The sequence below is a fragment of the Solanum verrucosum genome, unplaced genomic scaffold, assembly GCF_900185275.1.
Source record: "Solanum verrucosum unplaced genomic scaffold, falcon-dt-bn FXZP01000125.1, whole genome shotgun sequence".
Lineage (NCBI taxonomy): Eukaryota > Viridiplantae > Streptophyta > Magnoliopsida > Solanales > Solanaceae > Solanum > Solanum verrucosum.
In genome coordinates, this window is record NW_026019923.1 from 2,207,000 (window position 1) to 2,229,626 (window position 22,627).

Here is a 22,627-nt window from a genome sequence, read left to right on the forward strand (position 1 = left end):
ATTCTTCCAATAGTTGAAAAGACAGACTAGTAAAATGAGAGGGGAAAAAAGAGAGACTAAAAATTAAAAATAATTAAGTTAGTTTTTTCAGTAGTTAATTAAATAGAATAAATTTTACTCCTATGTTTAATATTTAGATTTTCTTAATTATTAAATTTTTCTGTAGTAGACTAGACTTATTCACTCTTGTACTTTTGACTTTCTATGGTAAATAAAGGCGCAAGGATTCATTCAAATTCTTTTTGTCGGAAAGTTACATGATATATTATCAGGTTATATTAGATATTTATTTATTTATTATTATATAACATTTTGAGTTTTTTTAGTGAAATTTCTGGCTTCGCCTCTAAATGAAATTATCTCATGCAAATTTGAATAAGTGGAGTTAGTAAATTTCACGTATTAAATACATATATCAACAAAAATAACAATATAATAATAGTCATGACTCAGTCCTAAACAAGTGAAGTAACACAAATTAACTAGCTTTACGCTTGATGACAACCGATAGCTACTCAATCCACCAAACTGCCTCTCCTTTATTTGATCTTAGAAGACTGATAAGTGAGCAAACTCACACAAACGACTCACCAAATGGTACCTTACCTAAAAGTCTTGCAAAGATCAAACGTAAATTGTGGTGGAGTGATTGGAATTCCTTCACTATTAAACAAAGATCTCACATTCAATCTTCATAACTAGACCTTGCAATGCACAAGTATAAATTTAATCGCTCCTAATTATATAAGTAGGAAACACCTCTCTTTCTTGCTAGAATTGGAAATCCAGTATTTTACATATTCATACGATTGAGTCTTTGGATTTTCGAAATAGTGTAAAAAATTATGCTTCAAATCATTGTTATTTAACTCAAACATGTTATAAAAAAATCAAGGTATTTCGAGCAATGTCCCCATACAGTCTTGAAAAGATAGAGTACTCAAGTGAACAATGTCAAGCTGTCCATTATCTTTATGGCATGCAACAACATCACTTATACGTTACAATTTGCCTTAGCAAAAGAAGTATAAATAAATTAATAAAAACCTTATTGTATAATTAATTCAAGTAATGTAAAGTATTGAACACCAAAGCCATGTGGAGGAAGTGTAAGAGTTAGTTGGAGTTGGGTAGTAAAAGCTCAATAGAAAATATAACAACAAAAAAGGTTTTGTGCAGTATGGACCATTGTTCCATTAGAGAACAGTAATAAAATATAATAAAATAAGAATATATGTTCGGTGTAATTTCATATAAATCGAGTATATGAGACACAAAATGTACTCAGATATATTATTCTTGAATATCTTTATGGGATAGACATATTGTTTTAGAATATACTCACATATAGACATGTTGTTTAATCTTATGGATCCATGTGTCATGTTTGTGCAGTATGGACCATAGTTCCATTAGAGAACAGTAATAAAATAAGAATATATGTTCGGTGTAATTTCATATAAATCGAGTATATGAGACACAAAATGTACTCAGATATATTACTCTTGAATATCTTTATGGAATAGACATATTGTTTTAGAATATACTCACATATAGACATGTTGTTTAATCTTATGGATCCATGTGTCATGTTTGTGGAGTATGGACCATAGTTCCATTAGAGAACAGTAATAAAATAAGAATATACTTGGTGTAATTTCAAACAAGTTTTTTTGTGATCATTTGGATGACATGAATCGTAACTTTATTCGTAACGCCTTGAGTTCATGCAAACTATTTGTGTTTATTCGCTAAGGGCTCAAGGTCTTATGATACGAAGATCGATGAGGGGCTAATCTGTTACTTACTATAAAATTAAGGATTTGAGAACATGATCACCAAAACAAGGGTTTAAGTGCTAGCTCACTCATTGAGCTTTTTGATTTTCGTAATTGAGGCGGAGGGTTCAAACACCATTGTAAAAATTCTTTTTTCGTATGATTCTCATCTTTGGTATAATAATAATATTTTTTTTCTTATATAAAATAATTATATTCCAAACAAGATATTTTGTCTTCAAATGGGGATAAAAATAAATATTTTGCAATCTTTGAAAAGATTCATGACTAGTCTGAGCAGTGAGTGAAGACAGGCTTTGAAATCTCTTGTTAGTAGTACAATTCTATTGTACTAGTTTTATGGTAAATGATTGTTTGATTTACCGATTAAATTATCTCATAATTCTAATTTTTGAAATAATTTATTCTATATTGAAGGTGGAATAAAATAATATTAAATTGAATAAATAATATGAAATATTGAGAATTCAGTTCTGATTAAATTTGTACGTTGATGATATATATATTTTTGAGATAAATTTCTTCCTTCAATTAAATATAACATAAATCTAGTTCTAAATTTAATCATATGATATTCTATCTTGTCTCGCGTATCAATCAACCCTAATTTGATATATTGTATCTAATAAATGCTATTCCATATATAATAGTAAAAAAAAGAAAAAGTGAATAAAGACAAGCTCTGAAATGAGCAAATTAAAGCTATGAAATTCTTATCCAATGATACTTTTATGAATAGTTTGCCTTGTTGGTGGTTGGGACATTTCTTGTTGATTTTTGCTTTTTTACATTCATATATATTTACTTAGTCGTCGGTCGATGTATCGAGATGAATAAAATTATCTTATATGATGTGTAGTTAAATTAGTTTATGTTTGATTGATACTGATGTCAAATAAAAGATATGTTGAATAACAAATGATTAATTTGAAGAAAAAAAATATGTCTTTACTTAGCCATGGATGAATAAATGAAATTCTTCTCTCTTCTTCAACTAGAGATCTTGAGTTTGAAATTATTATTTTTTATGAGAAACGTTTCTCTTCGTGAGTGATATATGTGGTGTGAATATATTTAATCAAATAAGTCAATTTTGATGTTGGATACCATAGTTAATCAAGGAGAAAATGCATCTTTAACTTAGTCATCGATAAAAATATATTGTTTCTATTCTTAATTAGATATCTTAAATTTAAATCATGTGAGAAAAATTCTTTATGGGGAAATATTTTCCTTTGTGGATCCTATATTACGTGGACCAAAAATTATTCGAATAAATTAATTTAGATGTTTAATACCAGAAAGTTAACTAGGAAAAACAACAAAAACAACAACGACAATGACATAAAATGGACAAATAAGGAATAGACGAAGATCTATTCTGAAACTCTAGAAACAAAGGGAAAGAGGTTCATCATACCCGACAGCAATAACATACCTAATATAATCCCATAAAATATGATTTGAAAAGGATAAATGACGAGCACAAACACACTATAAGTTTAATGCTTCGCTAGTCAAAGATAGTATAGTATAAAGATCGTTTCCACAGGGATTGGTACAAATAATAATTCAATCAAATCTTGCTAATTATTATTCAGGTGATCAAAAGAAAAGAGTTGATTGTGGTTATGAACCACTTTTATAGACTAAATGATAATTAAAATCAATTGGTAAACTATGAAGATTAATATCAATACTAAAAGATAGGGTACAAGACTAACAAGTGCATAATGATAGTTAGGATTTGATTCATTCATTTACCACATCTAAAGTTCTATCGATTCTCTCGAATTCGATAGCTTATTAGAGTATCCTTTAAGCCTTAGATTTTTCTTTCGAATAAATCTCAAGTTAAAGAATAAACCAATTATACCCAAGTGATTCTAATATGCAAAAAACATGTTAATGATTGTTCTTAAGGAAGTAACGTCCTTCGACTATTTTTCCTTTAGATTTAATCAATAATTATCAAGAAGCTCCTTCGATTACTTCAGAGAAAATATATCGATTCAATCCAACCAAACTATGCAACAATATTCACCAAGATACTCCTCTTTCGATTAAATAAAATAATGAACCAGGTTGCAATTTAATTCCAATTTCCATAACAAGTTCAAGCATAAGAATGAAAATCAAAATCCCAACAGATTCATCAATACAACATGTTTGTCAAATACCCTCTAAGAATCTACTCCATGGATGAAAATAAGTTTACTAAGAACAAAAGAGAAAAAGAAAACATAGCCATCAAACTTTGAATCCCAACTTCCGTTTTGGATTCGAGTCGTGTACCACGTCTTCCCCTTCCTCTCCTAGTCGTCGCCTCTCTGCTCCTCCTCCTGGTTTGGGGAAAGCTCCAACATCATATAGCATAGGGTTTTCCTTCGAAATTCCAAAAACACCCTTCATTTAATGATTTCACGCCTCCTCGCCGCGCGGGGGCGCCGCTGGAAACCCAAGCGCGCGACCGGTGCGCGGAGAGGTAGTAGCTGCTTTAATGTGTCCACACGGGCGCGCTGCCGAACACTTGAGCACACGACCACCGCGTGGGCAGATAGCTTAGCAAATGTACATTTTGTTCTCTTTTTTCTTTCTTTAGCATTCTTGTTGGCCTTTCTCACTAAACATGCTTAACACTTGAATTTGCACACCTACACATATGAAACATAGACAATTAATTGCAAAGTTTACATTTAAAACTTGTCTAAATTCATCTCATTTAATTACCCATCAAATACCCCCACACTTGAGCTTTTGCTCGTCCCGAGCAAATTAGAACAACTAGACCCCCTCAAGAGTTTGACGCACAAGTTACTAGAAACAATAATTGACTTCAACCATCCCTATAGGTGTATGCAACATTCATCGTTAAATGATTACTCATCGACAATGAAATTTAAGCACAAATCAATCCATGAATTTTCTCACAACAAAGAGGATGCAATTTTATCATTAACAAACTTTTGTTCATGCATCATTGACACAATCTCTCATTTCACTCTCTCTCACAAAGAAATACATCATGTTTTTCCAGAATACCATAGGCTTGGCAATTGAGTAATTCTCCACTAATGTAGGCCTTCTCGAGTTAAAATCATGTAGGACTTGCACATATGTAATTTGTGACAAGGGTGTTGGTAGAATATGAAAATAAAAAGTCATATCCCCCATCTTTTTTTTCACTTTTTTTTTCTTCCTTTTTCTTTTGGCACCTTTTATGTTCTTTTGAAAAAACATTCAACAGCTTTCATTACTTTTCACACATTGCTAGAATCAATTGCTTTTTTTTTTTTTTTTTCTTTTTTTGAATTCGATTCTCTACACTTCCGCTTATAATTCCAATTAAGAGAGTGACACACAGGGGGATTAGACGAAAGGGATGTATCGGCTAATCAAAGAAAATGGATTATTATAAGGTTCAAATTGGTTGACTAGGGATACTTATCATCAATGGTCGGTGAATTTAGGCTAGAAGTGGGTTAATCAAAGAAAGCTTACAATCATATTCTTCCTCAAATAGTCCTAGAATTTCGCCTCAAAAAACTACCATGCCAAGTTCTAGATTCTTTCAAACATGAGTACATATCAAAATCTTCTCACCACACAGTATTCAAGGATTGATGATGCCTCAACTTCACATGCCAACAAGTAAGCAAATTTCAATTAAGCAAGCAATACAACCTCTAGATAAGAATCAATCAATTTATACCTCTAGCACTTGTTCAACAATTATGCTACGACTTTTATCCTAAAAAATGTCTGATTCAAAATAAATACGACTATGGTAAAAGAATCAGACAAGAAACCCATAGAAGTACAACAAAGAAGCTACCCTAGAAAGAAAACGAAAAAAAATCTTTTTTTTTTATAGTTATTATTTACAACCCCTTCACCCCCACACTTAAGCTATGACATGTCCCCATGGCATAAAGAAAATGCAAAAGTAAAGGAAACTTCCCTGACTCTCTTTAGTCGGTGTCGGAAATAGTGTCTGGATCCCTTGTGCAGGTTTGGCCAAGCGCACGCACCCATGCTATAATCTTTTTATCCGACTTGGTTGTCTTAAATGTGAGCTCATCCACCTTCTTCATATTGAATACTACCTTTTCCTTTCCAACTCTAAGCATCAATTTCGCTTCATACACATCAAGTATTGCTCTACCAGTAGCTAGGAATGGTCGGCCAAGAATTAATGGAACCTCCTTATTTTCTTCCATGTCCACCACGATAAAATCTACTGGAAACACAAACTTGTCCACCCTAACTAGAACATCTTCAACTATCCCTTCAAGAATAATGGTGGATTGGTCAGCCAACTGTAAGGACATTGGGATAGATTTTATGATTCCAAGCTCTCTTTCCAACTTTTTGAATATGGCCAAAGGCAAGAGGTTTATAGAGGCTCCTGAGTCGCATAATGACTTCTCAAATCTAACATTTCCTATAGCACAAGGAATAGTGAAACTACCCGGATCACCACATTTCTGAGGTAATTTATTTTGAAGGATGGCACTACAATGAGCATTAAGCTTAACTACTGATGTTTCCTCCAATTTTCTCTTGCTAGATAGAACTTCCTTTAGGAACTTTGCATATGCAGGAATTTGCGTGACAACCTCTATAAATGGTATATTTACATGTAGTTGTTTTAGCATCTCAAGGAACTTTCCAAAACATTTATCAAGCTTTTCTCGTTTCATCTTCTGTGGAAAAGGCAATGGAGTCATATGTTTTGTATCCCCATCAACTTCCGACTTGTCCTTACCCTTCTTGATTTTATGAGATTCTTTTGTCTCCACTTGGCTTTCCCTTGACTTCTCTTTTGACCTCTGACAATTTTCACTCAACATCTTCCCAGAACGCAATGTTACAGCCTTCAAATCTTTTGGATTCTTCACTGTGTCACTTGGTAGAGTTCCTGGAGTTCTTTCAGAAATTTGATTTGCAATCTGTCCCACTTGCTTCTCCAAATTGCGAATAGAATCACTTTGATTTTCAAACTTCTCATCTACCTTGGTGATGAAACTTTTAAACATCTCCTCCAAATTGGATTGGTTTCCTTGTTGTCCCTGCTGAGGTTGATATTGTGGTCGCTGATAATTCTGATACCCCTGGGGTGCTTGTCCCCGTCCTCTCGCATTGTTCTGTTGCCAAGCATTCAAACTACCATTCGGTGCACTCCACGAGAATCCGGGATGTTTTTGCCCCATTGCATTGAAATTGTTCCCTCTATTATAGTTTCCAACAACATTAACCTCTTCATCCGCAAGTGGAACTTGTTGACATTCATGAGTAGGATGTCCTCTTGCACAAAAATCACAGATTATTGATTGTCTCATTTGAGCCTGCGCAAGAGTCAGCTGCTTCACATCCTTTGCAATCGATGCAATTTGCGCTTGCAAGGTAGTGTAGGTATCTACTTGATGCACCCCTGCACTCTTCTTTCTTTCAGAATTCTCTACAACCCACTGATTAGCATCCTCTGCAAGTTCATCAAGAATTTCAATTGCTTCTTCAGCTGTCTTCTTCATGATTGGTCCTCCCACTGCATTATTTAATATCCTCCGTGACGCAGGCGATAACCCTTCCCAGAAATTTGTCAACTGCAACCATGGCTCTATTCCGTTATGTGGACACTTCCTCAACAATTCTTTAAATCTTTCCCATGCTTCAAACACTGTTTCTGACTCTAGTTGACTGAAATTGCTGATCTCCTTCCTCATTCTAGCTGTTTTTGCTGGTGAGAAATACTTATCAAGAAACTTTGTCGTCATTTCATTCCAGGTGCGGATTGATCCTGCAGGTAAACTTCGTAGCCAGATCTTAGCATCATCCTTCAAAGAGAAAGGAAATGCCCTTAAGTATATAGCATCGTCTGAAGCTCCATTGTAGTGAAAAGTGTTCATGATTTCATCGAAATCCATCAGATGACTGGTTGGATCCTCATTCTGCTTCCCTCTGAAAACACAGTTATTTTGTATTGCTTGGAGAACACTATGTTTGATTTCAAAGTTATTTGCAGCAACTGGAGGACATCTTACACTGGACTGCATCCCATTGTAATTTGGCTTAGCATAGTCTCCTAGCAATCTCCCCGCCCTTCCATTATTTTGATCCATTTGATCTTCCACTTCAACAGGAAGGCGGTGGATTCGTCGGTTAACAACCCCAGGATTTTCAGCATCATCTTCAATCCCCAGTCGATTCAGGTTATCCGGATTGACTGGGTCATTCAAACCTCTATTACCAGCATTTATATCACCCATTGTATTAAACCCTTGAGGCTGCTGTGAAACCCTTTCTGCAAGTTCCTTCTTAAGCAAGCGTAAAGTTTTTTCCAACTCTGGATTGTATTCGATAACTTCTTTTGAGGAAGATCGTGTCATGCACCAAAGTTGTGGTTAATCCCTGTTTCCTGCAATAATATGAACTTGAGATATTAACTAAACAAACAATTAAAATAAACCTGAATTAATACACAAAACTCTATGAAAACTACTTGTTGCCAATCCCCGGCAGCGGTGCCAAAATTTGACGAGCACAAACACACTATAAGTTTAATGCTTCGCTAGTCAAAGATAGTATAGTATAAAGATCGTTTCCACAGGGATTGGTACAAATAATAATTCAATCAAATCTTGCTAATTATTATTCAGGTGATCAAAAGAAAAGAGTTGATTGTGGTTATGAACCACTTTTATAGACTAAATGATAATTAAAATCAATTGGTAAACTATGAAGATTAATATCAATACTAAAAGATAGGGTACAAGACTAACAAGTGCATAATGATAGTTAGGATTTGATTCATTCATTTACCACATCTAAAGTTCTATCGATTCTCTCGAATTCGATAGCTTATTAGAGTATCCTTTAAGCCTTAGATTTTTCTTCCGAATAAATCTCAAGTTAAAGAATAAACCAATTATACCCAAGTGATTCTAATATGCAAAAACATGTTAATGATTGTTCTTAAGGAAGTAACGTCCTTCGACTATTTTTCCTTTAGATTTAATCAATAATTATCAAGAAGCTCCTTCGATTACTTCAGAGAAAATATATCGATTCAATCCAACCAAACTATGCAACAATATTCACCAAGATACTCCTCTTTCGATTAAATAAAATAATGAACCAGGTTGCAATTTAATTCCAATTTCCATAACAAGTTCAAGCATAAGAATGAAAATCAAAATCCCAACAGATTCATCAATACAACATGTTTGTCAAATACCCTCTAAGAATCTACTCCATGGATGAAAATAAGTTTACTAAGAACAAAAGAGAAAAAGAAAACATAGCCATCAAACTTTGAATCCCAACTTCCGTTTTGGATTCGAGTCGTGTACCACGTCTTCCCCTTCCTCTCCTAGTCGTCGCCTCTCTGCTCCTCCTCCTGGTTTGGGGAAAGCTCCAACATCATATAGCATAGGGTTTTCCTTCGAAATTCCAAAAACACCCTTCATTTAATGATTTCACGCCTCCTCGCCGCGCGGGGGCGCCGCTGGAAACCCAAGCGCGCGACCGGTGCGCGGAGAGGTAGTAGCTGCTTTAATGTGTCCACACGGGCGCGCTGCCGAACACTTGAGCACACGACCACCGCGTGGGCAGATAGCTTAGCAAATGTACATTTTGTTCTCTTTTTTCTTTCTTTAGCATTCTTGTTGGCCTTTCTCACTAAACATGCTTAACACTTGAATTTGCACACCTACACATATGAAACATAGACAATTAATTGCAAAGTTTACATTTAAAACTTGTCTAAATTCATCTCATTTAATTACCCATCAATAAAGTGTCCACATATTTTATTCCTATATGCATTGTGCACCTTTAGAAGAACGACTCTCCGAAATTCTCCTCAACAAAGCAGAGATATTGTTTCTTTCCGATAGATCCTCGGCTAAACAAAATAAGTATATTTTAACTTGAGATCACCCATAGTATTTTAACTATTTACACTTTTCATAGGGATAAATCAAAAAAAATATATTGAGGAAATGCGATGAGACAAGATATGATGCAATTTTGGATTACTAAGAATATGATCTTACATAAAAATGGTGTTGATGACACGTATGGGTAGAAGGTTAGTAGGTAATATAGTGTTGAGCTTATGATGGTTAATGTTTGCCAGTGTACTAATTGTATTACTACTATATATAAATCTTATTTTTGATATCCATCTGTATTTATTATCGTTTCATTAATCCATCCTAATATATAGTTTATTGTATCTCGATTATTGCACTGCTTTATTCTTGTTGTTGCTCTCTACTGGTAGATTTTGACTGTCTTATTGCGACGTGCTATATTTTCTTCTTTATATCTGAAATAATTGTATTTGAGCCAAAGATCTTTCAAAAACAACTTTTCTATCTCCACTCAATAATATTCAATAGTGATAAAGTCTATATATACATAAAATTTCACTGAATATATTATTATCGTCGTCAATACTTTTCACCCCTCTCTTTTGTGGGTCACACACACAAAACCATTTTTTTTTTTGAAAAAAATGATGAGATGTGCTGTCAATATAACTTTAAACAATAAGGCCTGTCCATGCCCCTTGCCCCCCACCCACTCCCCACCCCCACCCCCACCCCCTCTGTATATTGTACCATCCATAAGCACCTTGTAACAGTTAGAACCCAAAAAAAAGTGAAAAGAAAAAGAAGGGTCCATTCCATTTCCATCATACCAAAAAAGCAAAAGCTAAAGAAAAAAAGCAAAAAAAAAAAAAAAAAAAAGAGATTAAAAAGAAAGAATTCAAACAAGAACAAGGGTTTTCTTCTTTGTTTACTTTCTTAGTGAAAAAAAAAAATAAGAAAAAAAAATGCAGAATCAACAACAGCTACAGACACTGATGCAAGCTGGTCAGATTTCAGGGAGTTTGAGTTTTAATGGAAATTTAAGTAAAGAAGATGAAGAAATGTCAAAATCTGCACTTTCAACCTTTAAAGCTAAGGAAGAAGAGATTGAAAAAAAAGAAACTTGAAGTTAAGGAGAAAGTTCAAGCTCAGTTGGGTCGTATTGAAGAGGAAACTAGACGTTTGGCTATTATTCGTGAGGTTTGTTTACATTTTCTTGAAATTTAGTGATAAAGTTGGGATTTTTTGTGGGATTTTATGTATTTTTTTTTATTAAAGATTGTTTTTTTTAAGTATGGGGTTTTGATTTTTTTTAGGTCAAGAACTGTAATTAGCTTTAGAGTTGTTAGTGTTATGAGGTTTGTTTACTGTTTTTGACAAAAAAAATTTAAGCTTCTTGAAATTTAGTTAAAAAGTTGAGATTTTTGGTGGATTTTCTGTATATTTTAAGATTAAAGATTGTTTTTTTAAGCATGGGGTTTTGATTTTTTAGCTCAAGAACTGTAATTAGCTTTAGAGTTGTTAGTATTATGAGGTTTGTTTACTTTTTTTTGACAAAAAAAAACATTTAAACTTCTTGAAATTTAGTGTAAAAAGTTGAGATTTTATGGTGGGATTTTCTGTATGTTTTAGATTAAAGATTGTTTTTTTAAGTATGGAGTTTGAGATTTTAGCTCAAGAAGCTGTAATTAGCTTTAGACTTGTTAGTATTATGAGGTTTGTTTACAACTTTTTTTTTTGGACAAAAAAAGCTTACAGCTTTCTGTTCATTGCCTTAAAGTTGGAATTTTTTTGTGGGGTTTGTGCATATTTGAAGATTAAAGATTGGTGTTTGTGTGGTTTTGATTTTTAAGCTCAAGAACTTGAAATAGCTTGTTATGAGGGTTTGTTTACTGTTTTTTGACTAAAAAGGGTTACAACTTTCTCTTCATTCTTGAATTTTGAGCCTGGGAATTTAGCCTTAAAGTTGGGAAATTTTTTTGTGGGGTTTTTCTGCATACTTGAAGATTAAAAATTGGTGTGTTCTGGGGTTTGATTTTCTTGGATTTTGAACTGGAAGTTTGGCCTGTTCTTTGTTTTTTTTTTTTTACAAGTATGGGGTTTGATTTTCTCTTATTTTTGAGCATTTTAGGGAAGAAGGAGCTCTAAAAGAACTCTGATCTATCTAATCCTCTTCTATAAAATTATGGTTTTCTGCATAATCTGGTTTTGTAATTATATTTTGTCAGTTAACATTGGTACAACAATGTGTATAAATTTTGGAAATTTGTACTGTTGACAAGGGTAGCTCTTGTTATTGTGGAAAGATCAAGATTTGCCAGTTTATACAACAACATACTCGGTGTAATACAACAAGTGTGGGGGTCTAGGGAGGGTAGTCTGTACGTTTCCGAATTATTGGTACAATATGTCGTAAATTTGGGAAAATTTGAACTGTTGTGAAGGGTAATTTACTTCAGATCAAGTTTCTTCACAGTCTATATATATAAAACTCATGAAGTTCAAACTAAATTTTATCAGGAACTAGAAGCATTATCAGATCCAATGAAGAAAGAAGTTTCAACGGTCCGAAAGAAGGTTGATATTGTCAACAAGGAGTTAAAACCCCTGGGCCAGACTTGCCAGAAGAAGGTATAAAACATATTATTTGCCACTTCATTCTTGACTTTACTCTCACCATTTTCTGCTTGCATTATAATATATAGTCTAGGCGTTGTCTTTTTCCTTTAATAGACCGATCCATGTCAGTTTGTACTCACCTCGACTAATACTTGCTACTTCCAATTAGCTTAGGTATCTGGTGATTTGCTAACTAAGGGTTGGGTGGATGTCGTTGATTCACTTAACATTTTTCATCTACATAGCCTGTACGATGTACTTTTGTCCTTTTGTCGTGTTAGTAGTTAGCTCGACTTGTGCTTGCTACTACATCCAACTTGCTTTAGTTATTAGGTGATTTTACCAACTAAGGGTTAGTCGATGGCATTAATTCACTGTGTTTTTTTCGTCTACATAGCCCGTTCGATGTATTTTTGTCCTTTTCTTGTGTTTTGAACTCTCTATTTATTGTTTAAAGATCTTTTTCATTGGCATGGGGGTCATGTTGGCTGGGTAATAATTCTTCTAGATGGTAGATCTATCAATCTATGTTGTTCGGAACTTCCAAAAATGTTTTTACACCCATGTAGTATGCTTAAAAAATGCATAGCTTTTGGAGGATCCAACACATACGTGATGATTTTGAAGAGTTGAGCAACATAGACATTAATATATTGAATTCATCTGACTTTACTTTACCGGCGAGATGGGATTTACTACTTATACTGATATACGAGATTCTTGATTGTGGCAATTTCAATCTGTGACTACAGGAGAGAGAATACAAAGAAGCTCTCGAGGCCTTCAACGAAAAACACAAGGAAAAAGTACAACTTATAACAAGATTGATGGAGGTGAATACAAATTCATTGATGTTCTCGTTTTCAAATTATTTTATTCGTGTGAGTACATTTAGAACGTTTTTCTGTGTCTGATCGTAATGTTTCATCGTATGTGTAATTAGCTGGTGGGCGAAAGCGAGAAAATGAGGATGAAGAAGTTGGAGGAGCTGAGCAAGAGCGTAGAAACGATTCGTTGAAAGATAAATCACCTTTAAAAAGCTCATCAGTGACTACTAAATTAGGCTTGTGTGATATATTTAAGATCGATAATCGAAATTTCTATTTATTATATGGTTGTTTTCGCGTTTGGTGGGGTGTATTCTTTCTTCTTATTTTCGCGCTTTATGTCGTTCTCTGTTCATTTTTAGGCTTTTGAAGGATGATGATCTAATTTTAGGTGTCAAAAGGGAAATACCCTTGTAAACATGTTTGTAACTAAAACAGGTCTTCTCTCAAGCTGTGGATTCTTTGGTTCAATTATTCTCTTCTTTTATATCTCTGTATTTTTCGATGTATCGTTTAGTTTGGTTGAAATTGAATTATGTGAAGAAAAGTTAACGATCGAATTGTCTTGTATTTATGTGATTTAGTTTGATTCAGCACAAAATTTAAGAATGAAAGGAAGTTTTGATTCTTCCTAATTGTTGGCTAACTTTTAAGTGTTTTTTTTAATATCAAGTTATTTTGTATTTGTGGAAATGAAGCAAAATATGTTTTGACTATAAAAGCATGTTGCTATGCATGTAGTTTGTTGTTCTTTGATTTTGTTGATATTTGTTGTTTCTTCTAGTTCGATTGTAGTATTTGTTTTGCTATTAACTCTTGTCTTGAGACTTGTATTATGTCTTTTTCTATTCTATTTTCGTCTCGATCCAATGATTTATCAAAAATCGTCTCTCTACCTTATCTGTGTATATGCTATCCTCTCTTGACCTTGTGGAAACACATATAAAAAGGTACAACTCTTTTCGAAGTGGATGGGAAAAATGATGTCATATAAAATGAAAGAGTACATATCAAACACTTATAATACCGAGCAAGAATAAAAGGTATTTATCATGCACATATCTTCTTTGTAACGTTCTAATTTTATCGAACGTTCTCAAAGACAATCATGCTAATATACTATTCATTTGTGGTCCTTCTCTACCTCCAGACCCATCTTTGTGTACTCTATCCTGCGTTAGGATTGCTTTTCTATCTAACTAATTTGAATTCGTGCTGAAAAATTTCACTCTAACGAGTAAAATACTTAATATCAAAATTGTCAAATGCATTAAAGTAGTAGTATAGGAGGAGTCTCTAGAAAAGAGTAAAACTTATTAGATTCCATTGGGAATTAAAGCTATGATACAAAAAAAATAAAGAAGTCTAACTTTAGCTATAAAAGCTAACAACTTTACCTAGAAAAAAAAAAAGTAAAAGCTAAATTGATTACTTGCAATATACTATATCTTTAATAGGGATTTTAACCCTATCTTTTAAAAAATTGACTAACTTTATTCTATGTGACGTGTTTGAATAAACTTAGATAATACTATATGGTAAAATAATTAATGTATTTTATGAGTTAATTTTAATTTAATAGTTGTAAGGAGAAACCTAGAGCTTTACAATGTTGACATTTGAGGAGTTTTTGTTTATAACAAGAAAAAAAGGAAATAGTGTTCAACTACTTCCTCACACCAAACGTGATTTAATTATGATAACGATAATTTTAGTGAAATTTTACAAGTTGAGTATAGGAAAAATAGTCTAATCTCATTAGTGAGATTAAGAAAGAATAAGATGCATGCAGATCAAGTCCAATCTTTATAGGATAGGAAAGATGATTCCGCAATATCTTTCATTGTAAACATCAAAAGTGGAGCATATTATGAGCATGATGAACTCAATTATTTTTTTTATCTTTTACGAGATAGCGATAAGTCTGTATACACATCACTTTTTTCAAATTTGAGTTATGAGATTACGCGGACTACGTTAATGTTCTTAGAAGAAGGAGGAGAAAATAGTAGGGAATATAACCGTTGGAGTAGACAAAACTGATACCAACTATAACATGGTGCCAATTTGTATAGTATTTGGGGATTTGAAAAGAAAACAGCCAAAATATTTCTTTTATCTTATACTCCAACGGTACTATAATTGCTCTCAAGTCAACAAGACTTCCAAACATAGTCATATGTGGTGTTCAGACCAGTTTACGTATATTTTCAATTAATTTATTTCAAGTTAAATGATGTCACATAAATTGAGACGAAAAAAATTATAATTAGGGATAGTATGATAAAAATATTATTTTATTTAGAACTACTTTTTAAAAGATATGTCAAATTGAATATGAACAAGTAAATATGAACGGAGACATGAATGACTTCATTTTAAGTTCTCCAAGTGTCTTCAAAACTAGTACTTATTGATTATTCTAAGGTAAACTTGGCTTTCAAGTTCAAAAATCTCAGTCTGCTTAATAAAAGTATGTAAAAGAGGTGCCTAGTAAAAAGCAATCCCTTTTGTTATTTCACATGATGCTCTATTCCTATTCGTTTTGAAATTCAATTAATTTGTATTTATGTCAAAAAAAGAGGGCAAAGCTAGGAAACTCAATAAAAGTTATACGAAACCTCTTAATTTAACGTAAAATTACATTACGTATAAAAAGTTATTAGATGTTGAATCATCTACCATTCTTTGTCTGTTTACTTTATTATATTTTGGATCTTCTTTATAAAAAGTTCTTATTCCACCCCTAGCTAGAAGTTTCACTTTAAGGGTAGAGATCGAACTTCATACCAAAGGAGATTACTTTTTCAAAACTCGTACCCAAGACTTTTAATTAAGGATGAAGTAATATTTACTTTTTTATTTCTTATGCCTTCAAAATTCGGAATTTGAACATTCCCTTGAAAAATATTATTTACAAAACTCAAACACGATATATCTGATTAAAGGGTCATTCAATTACTTCCAATAATGTAAAGCCAAATTGGGTTTAGGAATATACTCTCTTGAGCCCATTTTGCATTTTTTATCCTAGTCCATTCTTATTTGGGCTAAATCAATCAAGTATCTTGAAGTTGTGTAACCATAATTCATGATTTTAAATTCCCTTTTTTAAGGATCACTATTTAAAGCCTAACCAAAATTCATCATTTTTTTTTATGTAATTCTAGTTGTTTTAAAATTAAACTTTAGCAAAAAAGTTGTGTAACGAAATTCCAAAGATGGTTCATTAAGTTAAATAGTTTGAAAAAGCTAATATCACATAAATAGTAGGATCACTTCTAGAAAGATAGACTTTTTTTCTCCGTGATCACTGAGAAATTTGTGTTATAAAGCATAATTTTGTCACCCAACACTTGGAAAACATATCGTGGAAAATAAATTCTCACAGAAATACTGGAAAACTTCCTAATTTTTCCGTATGGAAACACAACTATTTTTTTTCTCACTAATTCAATCAAAATATTTGTGATGATATCCATTGAATATTTTTCGGTAGAAAATATTTCAAATGAAAAAAGTAGTGATTTTTAGTAGCGGATGAAAATAAGTTACCAAGTATATAAATCTGTTCAAATTTGGGCCAGTTTCTATTTGGGCCCATTCAATTAGTCTTCTTAATATCACTACTTTTGGGCTAATCTGCTTTGGATCAGTAAATCCATACAATTGGGCTGGTCTTAGTTTAGAGCGTAGTTACAAAACGTAAATATAATATATGAAACATAGCTACAATTATTGTATCAGTAAAAAAGTTGTATTCAGAAGGATATTTGTTGTATCAGATGGTATATGTCGTATATTAATTAGTTTTATCAACATATATCATATCCATTAAAGCGCGTGAAAGACCTGTATCAACGCGTGTGTATGTATTATTAATTTGCTACTTAATCCAAAATGTAAATACGTTACATAATTTTCTGAAATTATAACTATGTATCGTAAATACAATCTAAATATTTATCACCTCGGTATAATTTTTCCCTTTTTACCAAAGATGTATTACTGATTTTTTCATGGCTCAAACTACTCTTGCAAACATATGTGAATTCAAGATTTGAACAATGATTAGTTCAATTATGTCACTATTGGAAATTTCAGTGGTTGTTTGAGTGTGTAATATTCCTAATATTATTTTCTTTTTAATTGATTTCAATAAAGTTCGGAACCTAAATGATGGAAAAATATTAGATAGACCAAAATTATTGTGATATACATCTCCTTAAGTCTCTATAACCCCATTTTACATGTACTTTTTCAAACTATCAATTTTTTTTCAAAAAAAATTCTGTTATCTTTTATTTTATGTTGATTAATTAATTAGATATTTGTTAAATGAAGGTTCATTTCATGTAGTCATGAGGTGGGTAGATGGCTAGAGAAGAAGTTTTGGAATTTATCCAAAGCAGACAACAAAAATCATGTAATTTTGTTTTATATTTGACTGAATATTTGGCCTTACCTAATTATTTCACCATATATTTTGTGCAATCCAAATACCATAGTCCAAAATTAGGAAAATAGAAATAAAAAAAGAGAGGACATATGATGACAAAGTTAAAGATTATGGTATGATAACACTAGGACATAAGAAACTATCCTATACAAAAAAATAAAATCCAGTTATGAAATTTATCGTTAATTTACTATTAAATAGTATGATAATACTGAGACATAAGAGACTATCCTATATGAAAAATAAAAATAGTTATAAAATTTATTGCTAATTTATTGTTAAAAACTTGTAGTTAACAAGATTTTTTAATAATTTGTTGTCGATTCATAGTTAAATATGATAAATCGTGAATTATCTATCGTTTAATACATAATTTATGTAAAATTACATAATTTATCTATCGCCCATTTTTTTTTATAACTATCCGATTTTTGTTATTTAGTCCTTTGGGAACATATATATTAAATGTCTATGGAATTAACCTTACTTGAAAGCATTTTAAGATTTAAATCTTCAAGAATAATTTTTTTGAAGAATAAAACTAATTCCTTCTTAAAATTTTAAAATCACTTATTTTAAAAAATAAATAACTAAAAACATCACTTATTTTAAAACGAAGAAAGTATACGATATCAGAAACTCGTTGGAAATGACCATTGTGGTCATAAATAGGAGCTCTTTAATTTATGTTTCCTCCAACAATAACATGCCAATAAATTAAAAATGAAAATACAGACTCATCTATCATTTTAAATAAAATTATAACGTTGGATAATTAATGTAATCCAGACATATATAATTTAATTGACCCCATATAATATTAAAATTTCAGAATATTATTTATTTTGAATAAACAATCACGAATTTTACCGTTAGACAGTGCATGAACGGAGTGGCGTACCCGTTCTTGTGTTCCATATATAATATTAAATTTGGTCATGGTATACTACAAAATCTCGATACGAACATGAATTACGGTAGAATAGTTATGATTTATTTACCTTTAACAATCAGGAGTGTAGGATTCGAGACCTTGATCAGAATTGAAAATATCCTATTTTAAAATGAATATTATAATACGTGAATTCTAATTCAATCGAATTCTAGTATGAATATCAAATATCGAGTAAATCATATATATGAATATATGAAGTTTTAATAGAAAATGGAATAAGAATACATATTATTAATTATATTACATGGATAAAATTGTTTGACTATGCAAAAACAACTTTCTAGTGTAATTAATAATTTATATAATAAGAATCTCTTCATTATTAATAACCAATTTAAATACATTGAATCTACTAATAATACTTAATAACAATATAAAGTTCATTGAAATAACGGTGCGATAATATGGCCACCCATTCTGAGCTCTTATTTAGAAGTTAAAAAAATAAAATTAAATCAAAGGAGAAATTTTTTATTATCAATCATGATTGGGTAATAATTGAGGTTGTCAACCTAGGAATACAATCAAATTTTTGTCAATATGTACATCAAATTAAACCATATATAATCTATCAGTTTTAATTGTCCACTATGTTTTAAAATAATTAGTGTAACTATTTTATCGCAGTAGTCGTTAATTAATGTATTATCTTTGATTTTAAGAGATAATTTGAAAAATAAATAATTAACATTAAAGATAAAATATGAAAAGCAATATGTTAAAGTGAATATTATTTTTAAAATACTGGATAAGCAATATTTTCATTAAGGGGGCTAAAAAGAATTTTTTTTTAAAATAAAAATATAATGATTCTGATTTGAATTTGAAACCTCAACATAAATTTTGAAATCCACAACTACTAAGCCGATCACTAGTTTTACTTTAAAAAAAAATTCTAAAATCTATATAGTTTCATTTCAATCGAAGAAATTTGTGTGAACTCTCTAGATCAGTCTCTATATAGATATAATAAGTAAAAATAAACGGAGAAATTATAATTGTACGTACGTGGAATAGTTTTGATTTATGATCTTGTCGACATTGTTTTTCTTTCTTCTCACGACCAAATTAAATGAACCAATCACATATTTATTTCACTTACATATGTAGGGTATTGTGTAAGATTTTTGAATATATGTCTATATATTTAACTTTTTATAAAATATTTTGCTATTCAAAATCTACTAATAGTCTAATACTGATTAACCAATTGAAATTCGTGTTGCATAGAGCTCTTTAAAAGAGAGAACGTTTCGTATCATTAATTTTTTGATATTCTCAGAATTAGAACTCGAATTTTTAATTGGTTAAAATATTATTTAAAGTCTTAAGATTAATGAAATTAAAGAGACAAATGTTCAAAAGAGTATTATTACATGAACGAATCTAGTAACTTTTGTTTAGATTATAAATTTGTGTGAAATTTATTATTAAATATGTATTGATATTTAATTATCAATCTAACAACTATGATAACTATGAGTTTGATAACAAGTTTAGAACCTATAAATTCTAAATTTTGATTCCGCTTTTTTACCGAGCTATAATAATATCCCTTTTTGGACGGCTGAATTAATATTTAATCCTTTTTAACAAGTGATGATTAGCTGGTCCATTTATCCACATTTAATTAATTAAGCTCTTCTGTTATCTATTGAAAATTATAAGTTTTTGAAAAAATTGATTTCTTATTTTTGAATTGAAAAGTGATATTTATGTTTGCCTATGAATATTAATGGGAATTATTTTTAAATTTGTGAGTAAAATGCAATGAAAAATAGTTTTTGGTGTTTTCGGTGGGCGTTTTACCATAAAAATAAAAATAAAAATAAATCACTTTCTTAAAAAGCATACAAAATTGGAGTTATATTTGATCATATTTTTTGCAATAAAATATAATTCAAATTGGATTATTTTATATAATAAATCTAGACTAAATTTAAAAAAGAAAAAATTATGAAAATGAATAAATAATTTTGGGTATCGCCATAGAAAAGCAAATAATTTTTATCACCAAACAAATATTTCAAAAAAAAAAAAAAAAAACCAAAATTCAACCTCAAAGTCGAATTTTAAAAATTTCATAGATAAATATATTAACATATTTTTCGAAATTTAACTCTGGCCAAACGCCATAAATTCCTTCTTACAATCTCTTTGAGACAATTATGCTTCTATGAACTATCTATCACATTAATTAATTTGGTAAGACACAAACAAAGTGTTTTTTTTTTTTTTTTTTTAAAGCATTGGCACAGAGAGCATTGAATTTAACAGCTGTTTAATTTCAAGCATGCATTGTTGTACTTTATAATTCTGCAACCAGATAGATATGACACTATACCTACTGTCATTATATAAATGTTCAAGTACGATTAAAGAGAAGGACTGACATATTTTTTAATTGAAAAGTTTTTATAAAAAGGTAAACTCAATATGTTAGGTGAATTTGATCAAGTTTATATTATATTCGTAGCTTTGAGCTTGATGATAATGTAATCTAAAGGATAAATATATGTATTATAAATTTGGTTCGTGACACAACATGAGGAATTCGTGGATTTAGTTTCTTGAATAATGTAAGATTTCAGGTCGATAAATTTTACTTGTGAAACTTGGAAAATTTCAGAGTTAATGGTTAATTGACACACCTAACTATCTAAATTGTTATGTTATTGTAAATTTCATATCTCAACTATTCGTTAAAACATGAATGAATCGGAGTGACATCCCCATTGAGATGTTCTAGTATTCAAACAACTCTAAGATAAGGCAAATTTTATGTACACCAACGCGGATGGAGAGAATATTATTGTTTCAGATTCATTCACTCAGTACTTCGTATTATGTCGATATTTAACTTGATACGAAATTTTGATATTCATGATCTAAAGTTGGGCATGGGATATTCTTTCGAACCTAGCCAAGAATGTGTGATAATCGGTGCTAGGTCGGAGTTTGATGAACTAACCGATTGCTCCTTTGATTGAAGTATTAATCCCTTTTTCATTGTTTTGATGTGTTAAGCTAGTTATCTTCGCACACGTAAATTAAAACAGAAAAAGTAGATGCTCCCAAATGTTCTTTTTGGGAATTTAGTATATTGACTAGTTAAATATTGGAATCGATTTCTCATCCACATAGAGCAAATATATGTTTGTATTTATCTTAAATAACAATTTTTAAAAAATAAATATAATACATAGCGAGAGTTTGAATTTTATTTAATATAAAGCTAATAGATACACAAATACATTACGAATCGATACATATACTGATAGAGAACGAATCAACACATTGTATTGAGAATGTTTTTAAACTAAATTATTTATACATTTGATAATAAGTTAAACCATCGCTATGAATGTCAATTTATAAGGCTCAAAATACCACTATTTCTAAATATTGTTCTTAATTCAATAGCCTTTTCAAAGGTGGAGCCATAATTAGAAAGTTATGAATTCAATATAATTTGGTCCTTTGATTCAAACATTGTATTTGTTTAAAAAGGTTCATTGAATATATATAAATAATATATTTTAAATTCAATAAATAAATAAAAGAAAAAAATCTATAAACTTAAAATTCTAAATCTAACTCTATTTTTTCCCCACAATTAATCACAAGTTGGAATTATTGTAGTATCGTGTCAAAGTTTGCTAGAATATTTCTTCTTAACCATACACATGTTAATTAACTCTTATCCTTTCTTCCAAAAGTTCATCATGAGGCATATAGACTTATCTTAATGATCGACAATTTTTGTCATGATCTCCCTTTTCATCAAATAATAATTAATATGTAAGTATATATATAGAGAAATATTATGGCCACCACTTATTAATTTTTTCATTAGAATTATAGTGCGGTGATAAGATTGTTTTATTCTTAATTAGAGGTATCAAGTTCGAACCTTGGGTATAAAGAAACTTTTGTTAGTAGTGTCGCTATCGAATGGACCTTACAATGCGCAATCTGATTTTAATTGGTACTCCACTATAAGTTCTAGACTCCTAATGGAAAACAAAACTTATTATTTTTCTATTTATTTTTAAAAATATTTGTTGAAAAAATAATACCAATTGATTGTG

At 30.8% G+C, this 22,627-nt stretch overlaps 2 protein-coding genes across 2 annotated transcripts in view; one reads left to right on the top strand and one right to left on the bottom strand.

Annotated features, from left to right (window-relative positions):
- The window catches only part of LOC125823997 (uncharacterized), a 248,179-nt gene that overhangs the window by 217,384 nt on the left and 8,168 nt on the right, over positions 1–22,627 (bottom strand). The window lies entirely within an intron of this gene.
- Positions 10,588–13,593, top strand: LOC125824037 (uncharacterized). The gene is given in 5 exon segments (XM_049503390.1): positions 10,588–10,788; positions 10,790–10,876; positions 12,197–12,307; positions 13,048–13,128; positions 13,239–13,593. Coding segments are annotated over 5 exon segments (501 nt in total). The 5' UTR covers positions 10,588–10,641; the 3' UTR covers positions 13,314–13,593.